The sequence below is a fragment of the Pseudophryne corroboree genome, chromosome 6, assembly GCF_028390025.1.
Source record: "Pseudophryne corroboree isolate aPseCor3 chromosome 6, aPseCor3.hap2, whole genome shotgun sequence".
Classification (NCBI taxonomy): Eukaryota; Metazoa; Chordata; class Amphibia; order Anura; family Myobatrachidae; genus Pseudophryne; species Pseudophryne corroboree.
In genome coordinates, this window is record NC_086449.1 from 8,340,864 (window position 1) to 8,354,591 (window position 13,728).

Sequence of the window (13,728 nt, forward strand, 5' to 3'; positions counted from 1 at the left end):
CACCTTGCATGGGGAGGAGCCAACCCTCAGCGCCATATAGCTTTATTCTATCAGTGTAACCCTGCATGGGGAGGAGCCAACCCTCAGCGCCATATAGCTTTATTCTATCAGTGTAACCCTGCATGGGGAGGAGCCAACCCTCAGCGCCATATAGCTTTATTCTATCACTGTCACCTTGCATGGGGAGGAGCCAACCCTCAGCGCCATATAGCTTTATTCTATCAGTGTAACCCTGCATGGGGAGGAGCCAACCCTCAGCGCCATATAGCTTTATTCTATCAGTGTAACCCTGCATGGGGAGGAGCCAACCTTCAGCGCCATATAGCTTTATTCTATCAGTGTAACCCTGCATGGGGAGGAGCCAACCCTCAGCGCCATATAGCTTTATTCTATCACTGTCACCTTGCATGGGGAGGAGCCAACCCTCAGCGCCATATAGCTTTATTCTATCAGTGTAACCCTGCATGGGGAGGAGCCAACCCTCAGCGCCATATAGCTTTATTCTATCACTGTAACCCTGCTGGAGGAGGAGCCAACCCTCAGCGCCATATAGCTTTATTCTATCAGTGTAACCCTGCATGGGGAGGAGCCAACCCTCAGCGCCATATAGCTTTATTCTATCAGTGTAACCCTGCATGGGGAGGAGCCAACCCTCAGCGCCATATAGCTTTATTCTATCACTGTAACCCTGCTGGAGGAGGAGCCAACGCTCAGCGCCATATAGCTTTATTCTATCACTGTCACCTTGCATGGGGAGGAGCCAACCCTCAGCGCCATATAGCTTTATTCTATCAGTGTAACCCTGCAGGGGGAGGAGCCAACGCTCAGCGCCATATAGCTTTATTCTATCAGTGTAACCCTGCAGGGAGAGGAGCCAACCCTCAGCGCCATATAGCTTTATTCTATCAGTGTAACCCTGCTGGGGAAGAAGCCAACCCTCAGCGCCATATAGCTTTATTCTATCAGTGTGACCCCCTTCTACCGCTGTCAGTGTCACCCTGCAGGGGGAGGAGCCAACCCTCAGCGCCATATAGCTTTATTCTATCACTGTAACCCTGCAGGGGGAGGAGCCAACCCTCAGCGCCATATAGCTTTATTCTATCACTGTCACCGTGCATGGGGAGGAGCCAACCCTCAGCGCCATATAGCTTTATTCTATCACTGTCACCCTGCAGGGGGAGGAGCCAACCCTCAGCGCCATATAGCTTTATTCTATCAGTGTGACCCCTTCTACCGCTGTCAATGTCACCCTGCAGGGGGAGGAGCCAACCCTCAGCACCATATAGCTTTATTCTATCACTGTAACCCTGCAGGGGGAGGGGCCAACCCTCAGCGCCATACAGCTTTATTCTATCACTGTCACCCTGCAGGGGGAGGAGCCAACCCTCAGCACCATATAGCTTTATTCTATCACTGTAACCCTGCAGGGGAAGGGGCCAATCCTCAGCGCTATATAGCTTTATTCTATCACTGTAACCCTGCAGGGGGAGGAGCCAAGATTCATAGACCCCGTCTACCGCTGTCAGTGTCACCCTGCAGGGGGAGGAGACAGCCGTCAGTGCCATATAGCTTTATTCTATAATTGTGTCACCCTTCAGGGGGAGGGACAGGCTCATAGCTCCCATCTGTTTGTGTCACCCTGCAGGGAGAGGAACAGGCTCATAGCTCCCATCTGTCAGTGTCACTCTGCAGGGGAGAGGAGCCAACCGTCAGCGCCATACTGCTTTATTCTATCATGGTGTCACCCTAGCTTTCTCCTGTCTGTGTCACCCTGCAGGGAGAGGGACAGGCTCATTGCTCCCTTCTGCCTGTGTCACCCTGCAGGGGGAGGGACAGGCTCATAGCTCCCATCTGTCAGTGACAGCCTGCAGGGGGGAGGAGCCAACCATCAGCGCCATACTGCTTTATTCTATCATGGTGTCACCCTGCAGGGGGAGGGACGGGCTTATAGCCCCCCTTCTGCCTGTGTCACCTTAATATCAAAGTTGCATTCATATCGCCGTATAAGAGCAATGAAGACGGTCTTGTTGTCGGTGGCAGGCGGGGGAGTGATGAGGGTGCAGGCATTTGTAGGCTCAGCCTGGATGACATAGCCCTGCAGAAGAAGAGAGACAGTAATGTAACAAGATCTGATTCCACCATATAATATACAGCTAGTGGCTGGTTGCTGACCCCCCCAACAGCTGACTGAAAGTGACTGCACATCCTCCGATATTTCCCGACCCCCGATAGACATCCAGGGTGGTACAGTGGTCAGCACTGCAGCTACCGCTCGGCCATACACACAGTGACTTGCGGCCCGTTCGGTAGGGTCAGATCAGTGGGAACCCAACAACACGTAAACCTGAGATCACTCTGCATTCCATGTGATCAGAGGTCGCGGCTGCAAATATTATGACCAGGACGCTCAGGGGGAGGGGCCCTGACCACGCCATCATAAAGGATGGTTACTGACACTGCGTGACCCGTGCCGTGGGGTGTTCTTATGGTAAGGTGTGGGTGTATGCAGCCCACTGCACGGAAGATCCTGTTATACTATTTACTGGGAGGAATTCTGCAGTCAGTACAATGATAATCCGACACAATCCACAGGATCCCGTCTCCGGGAAGCAGTATAACAGATGCGGGTACACAATGCCCGGGACACCCTCCTGCCGGTGTGCGGATAGCATGGGCTGGGAGGTAGGTAGGTAGGGCTCAGACATCCAATCACAGGTTACATCACATAAATACACAATAAGAAGCTAGAATTACCCTCAATCCTTCTATTGGCAACGAGGAACCAAAGAGAGAAGGAAGATCCTCAAACACTCGCGGCTCAGTAGTATTCTTATCCGTGTACTGAAAGATACAGGAACTTACATGTATCACTGCAAAACCCTATAACATATAGGTATCCCGTGTGTGACACTATTATCCCATCAGAGGGGTCACTGACCCTATAACATATAGGTATCCTGTGTGTGTGACGCTATTATCCCATCAGAGGGGTCTCTGACCCTATAACTTATAAGTATTCTGTGTGTGACACTATTATCCCATCAGAGGGGTCACTGACCCTATAACTTATAGGTATCCTGTGTGTGTGACACTATTATCCCATCAGAGGGGTCACTGACCCTATAACTTATAAGTATTCTGTGTGTGACACTATTATCCCATCAGAGGGGTCACTGACCCTATAACTTATAGATATCATGTGTGTGTGATGCTATTATCCCATCAGAGGGGTCACTGACCCTATAACTTATAGGTATCCTGTGTGTGTGACACTATTATCCCATCAGAGGGGTCACTGACCCTATAACTTATAGGTATCCTGTGTGTGCGACGCTATTATCCCATCAGAGGGGTCACTGACCCTATAACTTATAGGTATCCTGTGTGTGTGACACTATTATCCCATCAGAGGGGTCACTGACCCTATAACTTATAGGTATCCTGTGTGTGTTACACTATTATCCCATCAGAGGGGTCACTGACCTTATAACTTATAGGTATCCTGTGTGTGACACTATTATCCCATCAGAGGGGTCACTGACCCTATAACTTATAGGTATCCTGTGTGTGACAGTATTATCCCATCAGAGGGGTCACTGACCCTATAACTTATAGGTATCCTGTGTGTGTGACACTATTATCCCATCAGAGGGGTCACTGACCCTATAACTTATAGGTATCCTGTGTGTGTGACACTATTATCCCATCAGAGGGGTCACCGACCCTATAACTTATAGGTATCCTGTGTGTCTGACACTATTATCCCATCAGAGGGGTCACTGACCCTATAACTTATAGGTATCCTGTGTGTGTGACACTATTGTCCCATCAGAGGGGTCACTGACCCTATAACTTATAGGTATCCTGTGTGTGTGACACTATTATCCCATCAGAGGGGACACTGACCCTATAACTTATAGGCATCCTGTGTGTGACACTATTATCCCATCAGAGAGGACACTGACCCTATAACTTATAGGTATCCTGTGTGTGTCACTATTATCCCATCAGAGGGGTCACTGACCCTATAACTTATAGGTATCCTGTGTGTGTGACACTATTATCCCATCAGAGGGGTCACTGACCCTATAACTTATAGGTATCCTGTGTGTGTGACACTATTATCCCATCAGAGGGGTCACTGACCCTATAACTTATAGGTATCCTGTGTGTGTGACACTATTATCCCATCAGAGGGGTGACTGACCCTATAACTTATAGGTATCCTGTGTGTGTGACACTATTATCCCATCAGAGGGGACACCTACTCTATAACTTATAGGTATCCTGTGTGTGTGACACTATTATCCCATCAGAGGGGACACTGACTCTATAACTTATAGGTATCCTGTGTGTGTGACACTATTATCCCATCAGAGGGGACACTGACTCTATAACTTATAGGTATCCTGTGTGTGTGACACTATTATCCCATCAGAGGGGACACTGACTCTATAACTTATAGGCATCCTGTGTGTGTGACACTATTATCCCATCAGAGGGGTCACTGACCCTATAACTTATAGGTATCCTGTGTGTGTGACACTATTATCCCATCAGAGGGGTCACTGACCCTATAACTTATAGGTATCCTGTGTGACGCTATTATCCCATCAGAGGGGTCACTGACCCTATAACTTATAGGTATCCTGTGTGTGTGACACTATTATCCCATCAGAGGGGACACTGACCCTATAACTTATAGGTATCCTGTGTGTGTGACACTATTATCCCATCAGAGGGGACACTGACCCTATAACTTATAGGCATCCTGTGTGTGACACTATTATCCCATCAGAGGGGTCACTGACCCTATAACTTATAGGTATCCTGTGTGTGTGACACTATTATCCCATCAGAGGGGACACTGACCCTATAACTTATAGGCATCCTGTGTGTGACACTATTATCCCATCAGAGGGGACACTGACCCTATAACTTATAGGTATCCTGTGTGTGTGACGCTATTATCCCATCAGAGGGGTCACTGACCCTATAACTTATAGGTATCCTGTGTGTGACGCTATTATCCCATCAGAGGGGTCACTGACCCTATAACTTATAGGTATCCTGTGTGTGTGACACTATTATCCCATCAGAGGGGTCACTGACCCTATAACTTATAGGTATCCTGTGTGTGTAACACTATTATCCCATCAGAGGGGTCACTGACCCTATAACTTATAGGTATCCTGTGTGTGTGACACTATTATCCCATCAGAGGGGTCACTGACCCTATAACATATAGGTATCCTGTGTGTGACACTATTATCCCAACAGAAGGGTCACTGACCCTATAACTTATAGGTATCCTGTGTGTGTGACACTATTATCCCATCAGAGGGGTCACCGACCCTATAACTTATAGGTATCCTGTGTGTGTGACACTATTATCCCATCAGAGGGGTTACTGACCCTATAACTTATAGGTATCCTGTGTGTGTGACACTATTATCCCATCAGAGGGGACACTGACCCTATAACTTATAAGTATCCTGTGTGTGACACTATTATCCCATCAGAGGGGACACTGACCCTATAACTTATAGGTATCCTGTGTGTGACACTATTATCCCATCAGAGGGGTCACTGACCCTATATCTTATAGGTATCGTGTGTGTGTGTGTGTGTGTGTGTGTGTGTGTGTGTGTGTGTGTGTGTGTCACTATTATCCCATCAGAGGGGTCACTGACCCTATAACTTATAGGTATCCTGTGTGTGACAGTATTATCCCATCAGAGGGGTCACTGACCCTATAACTTATAGGTATCCTGTGTGTGTGACACTATTATCCCATCAGAGGGGTCACTGACCCTATAACTTATAGGTATCCTGTGCGTGTGACGCTATTATCCCATCAGAGGGGTCACTGACCCTATAACTTATAGGTATCCTGTGTGTGTCACTATTATCCCATCAGAGGGGTCACTGACCCTATAACTTATAGGTATCATGTGTGTGTGACACTATTAACCCATCAGAGGGGTCACTGACCCTATAACTTATAGGTATCCTGTGTGTGTGACGCTATTATCCCATCAGAGGGGTCACTGACCCTATAACTTATAGGTATCCTGTGTGTGACACTATTATCCCATCAGAGGGGTCACTGACCCTATAACTTATAGGTATCCTGTGTGTGTGACGCTATTATCCCATCAGAGGGGTCACTGACCCTATAACTTATAGGTATCCTGTGTGTGTGACACTATTATCCCATCAGAGGGGTCACTGACCCTATAACTTATAGGTATCCTGTGTGTGTGACACTATTATCCCATCAGAGGGGTCACTGACCCTATAACTTATAGGTATCCTGTGTGTGTGACACTATTATCCCATCAGAGGGGTCACTGACCCTATAACTTATAGGTATCCTGTGTGTGTGACACTATTATCCCATCAGAGGGGTGACTGACCCTATAACTTATAGGTATCCTGTGTGTGTGACACTATTATCCCATCAGAGGGGACACCTACTCTATAACTTATAGGTATCCTGTGTGTGTGACACTATTATCCCATCAGAGGGGACACTGACTCTATAACTTATAGGTATCCTGTGTGTGTGACACTATTATCCCATCAGAGGGGACACTGACTCTATAACTTATAGGTATCCTGTGTGTGTGACACTATTATCCCATCAGAGGGGACACTGACTCTATAACTTATAGGCATCCTGTGTGTGTGACACTATTATCCCATCAGAGGGGTCACTGACCCTATAACTTATAGGTATCCTGTGTGTGTGACACTATTATCCCATCAGAGGGGTCACTGACCCTATAACTTATAGGTATCCTGTGTGACGCTATTATCCCATCAGAGGGGTCACTGACCCTATAACTTATAGGTATCCTGTGTGTGTGACACTATTATCCCATCAGAGGGGACACTGACCCTATAACTTATAGGTATCCTGTGTGTGTGACACTATTATCCCATCAGAGGGGACACTGACCCTATAACTTATAGGCATCCTGTGTGTGACACTATTATCCCATCAGAGGGGTCACTGACCCTATAACTTATAGGTATCCTGTGTGTGTGACACTATTATCCCATCAGAGGGGACACTGACCCTATAACTTATAGGCATCCTGTGTGTGACACTATTATCCCATCAGAGGGGACACTGACCCTATAACTTATAGGTATCCTGTGTGTGTGACGCTATTATCCCATCAGAGGGGTCACTGACCCTATAACTTATAGGTATCCTGTGTGTGACGCTATTATCCCATCAGAGGGGTCACTGACCCTATAACTTATAGGTATCCTGTGTGTGTGACACTATTATCCCATCAGAGGGGTCACTGACCCTATAACTTATAGGTATCCTGTGTGTGTAACACTATTATCCCATCAGAGGGGTCACTGACCCTATAACTTATAGGTATCCTGTGTGTGTGACACTATTATCCCATCAGAGGGGTCACTGACCCTATAACATATAGGTATCCTGTGTGTGACACTATTATCCCAACAGAAGGGTCACTGACCCTATAACTTATAGGTATCCTGTGTGTGTGACACTATTATCCCATCAGAGGGGTCACCGACCCTATAACTTATAGGTATCCTGTGTGTGTGACACTATTATCCCATCAGAGGGGTTACTGACCCTATAACTTATAGGTATCCTGTGTGTGTGACACTATTATCCCATCAGAGGGGACACTGACCCTATAACTTATAAGTATCCTGTGTGTGACACTATTATCCCATCAGAGGGGACACTGACCCTATAACTTATAGGTATCCTGTGTGTGACACTATTATCCCATCAGAGGGGTCACTGACCCTATATCTTATAGGTATCGTGTGTGTGTGTGTGTGTGTGTGTGTGTGTGTGTGTGTGTGTGTCACTATTATCCCATCAGAGGGGTCACTGACCCTATAACTTATAGGTATCCTGTGTGTGACAGTATTATCCCATCAGAGGGGTCACTGACCCTATAACTTATAGGTATCCTGTGTGTGTGACACTATTATCCCATCAGAGGGGTCACTGACCCTATAACTTATAGGCATCCTGTGTGTGACACTATTATCCCATCAGAGGGGTCACTGACCCTATAACTTATAGGTATCCTGTGTGTGTCACTATTATCCCATCAGAGGGGTCACTGACCCTATAACTTATAGGTATCCTGTGTGTGTGACGCTATTATCCCATCAGAGGGGTCACTGACCCTATAACTTATAGGTATCCTGTGTGTGTCACTATTATCCCATCAGAGGGGTCACTGACCCTATAACTTATAGGTATCATGTGTGTGTGACACTATTAACCCATCAGAGGGGTCACTGACCCTATAACTTATAGGTATCCTGTGTGTGTGACGCTATTATCCCATCAGAGGGGTCACTGACCCTATAACTTATAGGTATCCTGTGTGTGACACTATTATCCCATCAGAGGGGTCACTGACCCTATAACTTATAGGTATCCTGTGTGTGTGACGCTATTATCCCATCAGAGGGGTCACTGACCCTATAACTTATAGGTATCCTGTGTGTGTGACACTATTATCCCATCAGAGGGGTCACTGACCCTATAACTTATAGGTATCCTGTGTGTGTGACACTATTATCCCATCAGAGGGGTCACTGACCCTATAACTTATAGGTATCCTGTGTGTGTGACACTATTATCCCATCAGAGGGGTCACTGACCCTATAACTTATAGGTATCCTGTGTGTGTGACACTATTATCCCATCAGAGGGGACACTGACCCTATAACTTATAGTTATCCTGTGTGTGACACTATTATCCCATCAGAGGGGTCACTGATCCTATAACATATAGGTATCCTGTGTGTGTGACACTATTATCCCATCAGAGGGGTCACTGACCCTATAACATATAGGTATCCTGTGTGTGTGACACTATTATCCCATCAGAGGGATCACTGTAAAACCCTATAACTTATAGGTATCCTGTGTGTGTGACACTATTATCCCATCAGAGGGATCACTGTAAAACCCTATAACATATAGGTATCCTGTGTGTGACACTATTATCCCATCAGAGGGGTCACTGACCCTATATCTTATAGGTATCGTGTGTGTGACACTATTATCCCATCAGAGGGGACACTGACCCTATAACTTATAGGTATCCTGTGTGTGACACTATTATCCCATCAGAGGGGTCACTGACCCTATATCTTATAGGTATCGTGTGTGTGTGTGTGTGTGTGTGTGTGTGTGTGTGTGTGTGTGTGTGTGTGTGTGTGTGTGTGTGTGTGTGTGTCACTATTATCCCATCAGAGGGGTCACTGACCCTATAACTTATAGGTATCCTGTGTGTGTGACACTATTATCCCATCAGAGGGGTCACTGACCCTATAACTTATAGGTATCCTGTGTGTGTGTGACACTATTATCCCATCAGAGGGGTTACTGACCCTATAACTTATAGGTATCCTGTGTGTGTGACACTATTATCCCATCATAGGGGACACTGACCCTATAACTTATAAGTATCCTGTGTGTGACACTATTATCCCATCAGAGGGGTCACTGACCCTATAACTTATAGGTATCCTGTGTGTGACACTATTATCCCATCAGAGGGGACACTGACCCTATAACTTATAGGTATCCTGTGTGTGACACTATTATCCCATCAGAGGGGTCACTGACCCTATATCTTATAGGTATCGTGTGTGTGTGTGTGTGTGTGTGTGTGTGTGTGTGTGTGTGTGTGTGTGTGTGTGTGTGTGTGTGTGTCACTATTATCCCATCAGAGGGGTCACTGACCCTATAACTTATAGGTATCCTGTGTGTGTGACACTATTATCCCATCAGAGGGGACACTGACCCTATAACTTATAGGTATCCTGTGTGTGTGACACTATTATCCCATCAGAGGGGTCACTGACCCTATAACTTATAGGTATCCTGTGTGTGTGACACTATTATCCCATCAGAGGGGACACTGACCCTATAACTTATAGGTATCCTGTGTGTGTGACACTATTATCCCATCAGAGGGGTCACTGACCCTATAACTTATAGGTATCCTGTGTGTGTGTGACACTATTATCCCATCAGAGGGGTCACTGACCCTATAACTTATAGGTATCCTGTGTGTGTGACACTATTATCCCATCAGAGGGGTCACTGACCCTATAACTTATAGGTATCCTGTGTGTGTGACACTATTATCCCATCAGAGGGGTCACTGACCCTATAACTTATAGGTATCCTGTGTGTGTGACACTATTATCCCATCAGAGGGGACACTGACCCTATAACTTATAGGTATCCTGTGTGTGTGACGCTATTATCCCACTAGTAAGTGTCTTCTTTGACATGGTGAATATGACACACAAGCATTGATACATATTCTTACCGCATATATGAATGAGTGGGAGACGGGGGCGATAAGGAGAATTAGTATCAGTGATCCGAGGCCGTGACATGGAGGACGTATTCGCCCCATCTCGAGTAGCAAACCTTTTGACGGAGAAAAATATTGATCAGGAAACGCTGTGTAAGTAATGGGAACCTCAGGACATTAATACAGAAAAAGACACACAAGTGAACCTATGGAGGGGAAAGGGGGGCGTTTACCTCCGGGAAGGAGCCGCGAAAGGTCATTTTGCGTCACTGAATTAAATGTTTGCTCTGCTCGGTCACAAGTGCAGCGGTGGGGGTAAGAATTTTGGTACTGGTCTGCTCCCATTGCAGTACGGCCAAAAGTTGAACACCCGCACGGGTGTCCGTACGATGAGCGTCGTCGGTTCTCCATGCCGAACGAGCAGCTCTCTGCATTACGGATGTACCCGGACCACCGATGTCAGCTACCTGTCCAGAATCGGTGAGCACCGTGACTGCTACTTACAATGACTTACCACCACTTGATCTGACCACAGTGTTGATGTATCGCACCGCCTGGGTATCTGTGATAAATAGGGGCACGATGCAAGCTCTGCATATTGGTAATTGCGGTACTGCCGACATCGAGGTGCAAGGGAGAAATTGTGACGCCAGCAGATGTCATGTGCCATTGTGGAGCGAGACATGGTGCCGATGTTGGGCAATTGAAACCCCCCCTATTGTTTCCACCTGTGAGAACGTCCTGCAGTCATCAGTTATAGCCTGATCCGAGAGCCCGGACCACCTGTGACGTTCATCACCTCTGGATTTACTTACTTGTGCCAGGTCATATCCAGGCTCCATATTATAGGCCTCTACATAAGAGCACCTGAGACTACGGACAAGTCCGCGCTATAGGACGTTACGTGATATGTACTAATGATCAGACATCTCCTGCATGTCACATTACTTCATATTAAAATATATTGTATAGCTCAGGCTACGTCACTGGGCGAGTGTGTATTATGGCGCTGTATAATCCCCCCAGCACCAGAATGTCTCAGTGCGCTGACAGGCTGCGTATACATGGATGTATTGGGTTATAATATCAAATATTATATATACACACTAACACAGGCATATATACATAATCCTCAGGGTACACTGTGGGGATTCACACATGCGCACGTAGGGGGGGGGCAGTACAGGGATGGAGGGGTACACAGGATATGGGGGGGCAGTACAGGGATGGGGGGGCAGTACAGGGTATGGAGGTGTAGGGGAGGGGTACACAGGGTATATGGGGGCAGCACAGGGATGGGGGGGTACACTGTGTATAAGGGGGGTAGTGATGGGATGGGGGGGAGGGGGCAGCACAGGGTATATGGGGGGAGGGGTATACAGTATATATGGGGGCAGTACAGGGATGGGGGGTACACTGTGTATAAGGGGGTAGTGATGGGATGGGGGTGTAGGGGAGGGGGCAGCACAGGGTATATGGGGGGAGGGGTATACAGGGTATATGGGGGCAGTACAGGGATGGGGGGGTACACTGTGTATAAGGGGGTAGTGATGGGATGGGGGTGTAGGGGAGGGGCCAGCACAGGGTATATGGGGGGAGGGGTATACAGTGTATATGGGGGCAGTACAGGGATGGGGGGAGGGGTATACAGTATATATGGGGGGCAGTACAGGGATGGGGGGTACACTGTGTATAAGGGGGGTAGTGATGGGATGGGGGTGTAGGGGAGGGGGCAGCACAGGGTATATGGGGGGAGGGGTATACAGTATATATGGGGGCAGTACAGGGATGGGGGGGTACACTGTGTATAAGGGGGTAGTGATGGGATGGGGGTGTAGGGGAGGGGGCAGCACAGGGTATATGAGGGGAGGGGGCAGCACAGGGTATATGGGGGCAGTACAGGGATGGGGGGGTACACTGTGTATAAGGGGGTAGTGATGGGATGGGGGTGTAGGGGAGGGGCCAGCACAGGGTATATGGGGGGAGGGGTATACAGTGTATATGGGGGCAGTACAGGGATGGGGGGAGGGGTATACAGTATATATGGGGGGCAGTACAGGGTATGGGGGGGCAGTACAGGGATGGGGAGGGGTATACAGTATATATGGGGGGCAGTACAGGGTATGGGGGGCAGTACAGGGATGGGGGGAGGGGTATACAGTATATGGGGGCAGTACAGGGTGTATACATATAATATGAGTGTCACCAGGCTGTGGAGCTGTCTCTCTGCGGTCACATCCTCGGCTGTCTCTCTCTCTCTCTCTCAGGGTCAGTCAGTGCTGGAGTCTATCTCTGTGTTTTCCTCCTCAGGCTCCGCCCCGGGACCGTCCGTATCCGGCTCCTCCCCCTCCCCCAGACTCAACAGCACATCCTTCTGACGTCACCGGTCATGTGACTGCTGCGGATAGCGGGACCGCGCCTCGTGCGTGATCCCTGTAACCCGCCCCCGTGTCCTGTACACGCCCTTGTGCCCCCAGCTTCTGCCCCCCCCCCCCCCCGTGTCGTGTGCCCCCAGCTTCTGCCCCACACCCCCTCCTGTGTCCTGTGCCCCCAGCTTCTGCCCCCCCCCCCGTGTCCTGTGCCCCCAGCTTCTGCCCCACACCCCCTCCTGTGTCCTGTGCCCCCAGATTCTGCCCCCCCCGTGTCTTCTGCCCCCAGCTTCTGCCCCACACCCCCTCCTGTGTCCTGTGCCCCCCCCCCGTGTCCTGTGCCCCCAGCTTCTGCCCCCCCCCGTGTCCTGTGCCCCCAGCTTCTGCCCCACACCCCCTCCTGTGTCCTGTGCCCCCAGATTCTGCCCCCCCCGTGTCTTCTGCCCCCAGCTTCTGCCCCACACCCCCTCCTGTGTCCTGTGCCCCCCCCCCGTGTCCTGTGCCCCCAGCTTCTGCCCCCCCCCGTGTCCTGTGCCCCCAGCTTCTGCCCCACACCCCCTCCTGTGCCCCCAGCTTCTGCCCCCACCCCCCGTGTCCTGTGCCCCCAGCTTCTGCCCCCACCCCCCGTGTCCTGTGCCCCTCTTCTGCCCCACACCCCCTCCTGTGTCCTGTGCCCCCAGCTTCTGTTTCCCCCCCCCTGTGTCCTGTGCCCCTCAGCTTCTGCCCCATCCACCCCCCGTGTCCTGTGCCCCCAGCTTCAGCCTCCACCCCTCCTTGTCCTGTGCCCCAGCTTTTGCCCCCCCCCCCCCCGTGTCCTGTGCCCCTCAGCTTCTGCCCCATCCACCCCCCGTGTCCTGTGCCCCCAGCTTCTGCCTCCACCCCCCCTTGTCCTGTGCCCCAGCTTCTGCCCCCCCCTATGTCCTGTGCCCCTCAGCTTCTGCCCCATCCACCCCCCGTGTCCTGTGCCCCCAGCTTCTGCCTCCATCCCTCCTTGTCCTGTGCCC

At 49.4% G+C, this 13,728-nt stretch overlaps 1 protein-coding gene across 2 annotated transcripts in view; it reads right to left on the bottom strand.

The window, feature by feature from the left end:
* Nucleotides 1–12,719, bottom strand: part of RNF167 (ring finger protein 167) — a 33,014-nt gene extending 20,295 nt beyond the window's left edge. Inside the window, exons 1-4 of one of the 2 annotated variants that reach the window (XM_063930745.1) lie at nucleotides 12,544–12,719; nucleotides 10,368–10,471; nucleotides 2,755–2,841; nucleotides 1,973–2,095 (exon numbers count right to left, since the gene is read on the bottom strand). In XM_063930745.1, the coding sequence (XP_063786815.1) occupies nucleotides 1,973–2,095; nucleotides 2,755–2,841; nucleotides 10,368–10,457 (300 nt within the window). In that variant the 5' untranslated portion in view covers nucleotides 10,458–10,471; nucleotides 12,544–12,719. The remainder of the gene's footprint in view (nucleotides 1–1,972; nucleotides 2,096–2,754; nucleotides 2,842–10,367; nucleotides 10,472–12,543) is intronic. The other variant, XM_063930744.1, reaches the window with a different exon arrangement.
* Between the last annotated feature and the right edge of the window lie 1,009 nt (nucleotides 12,720–13,728).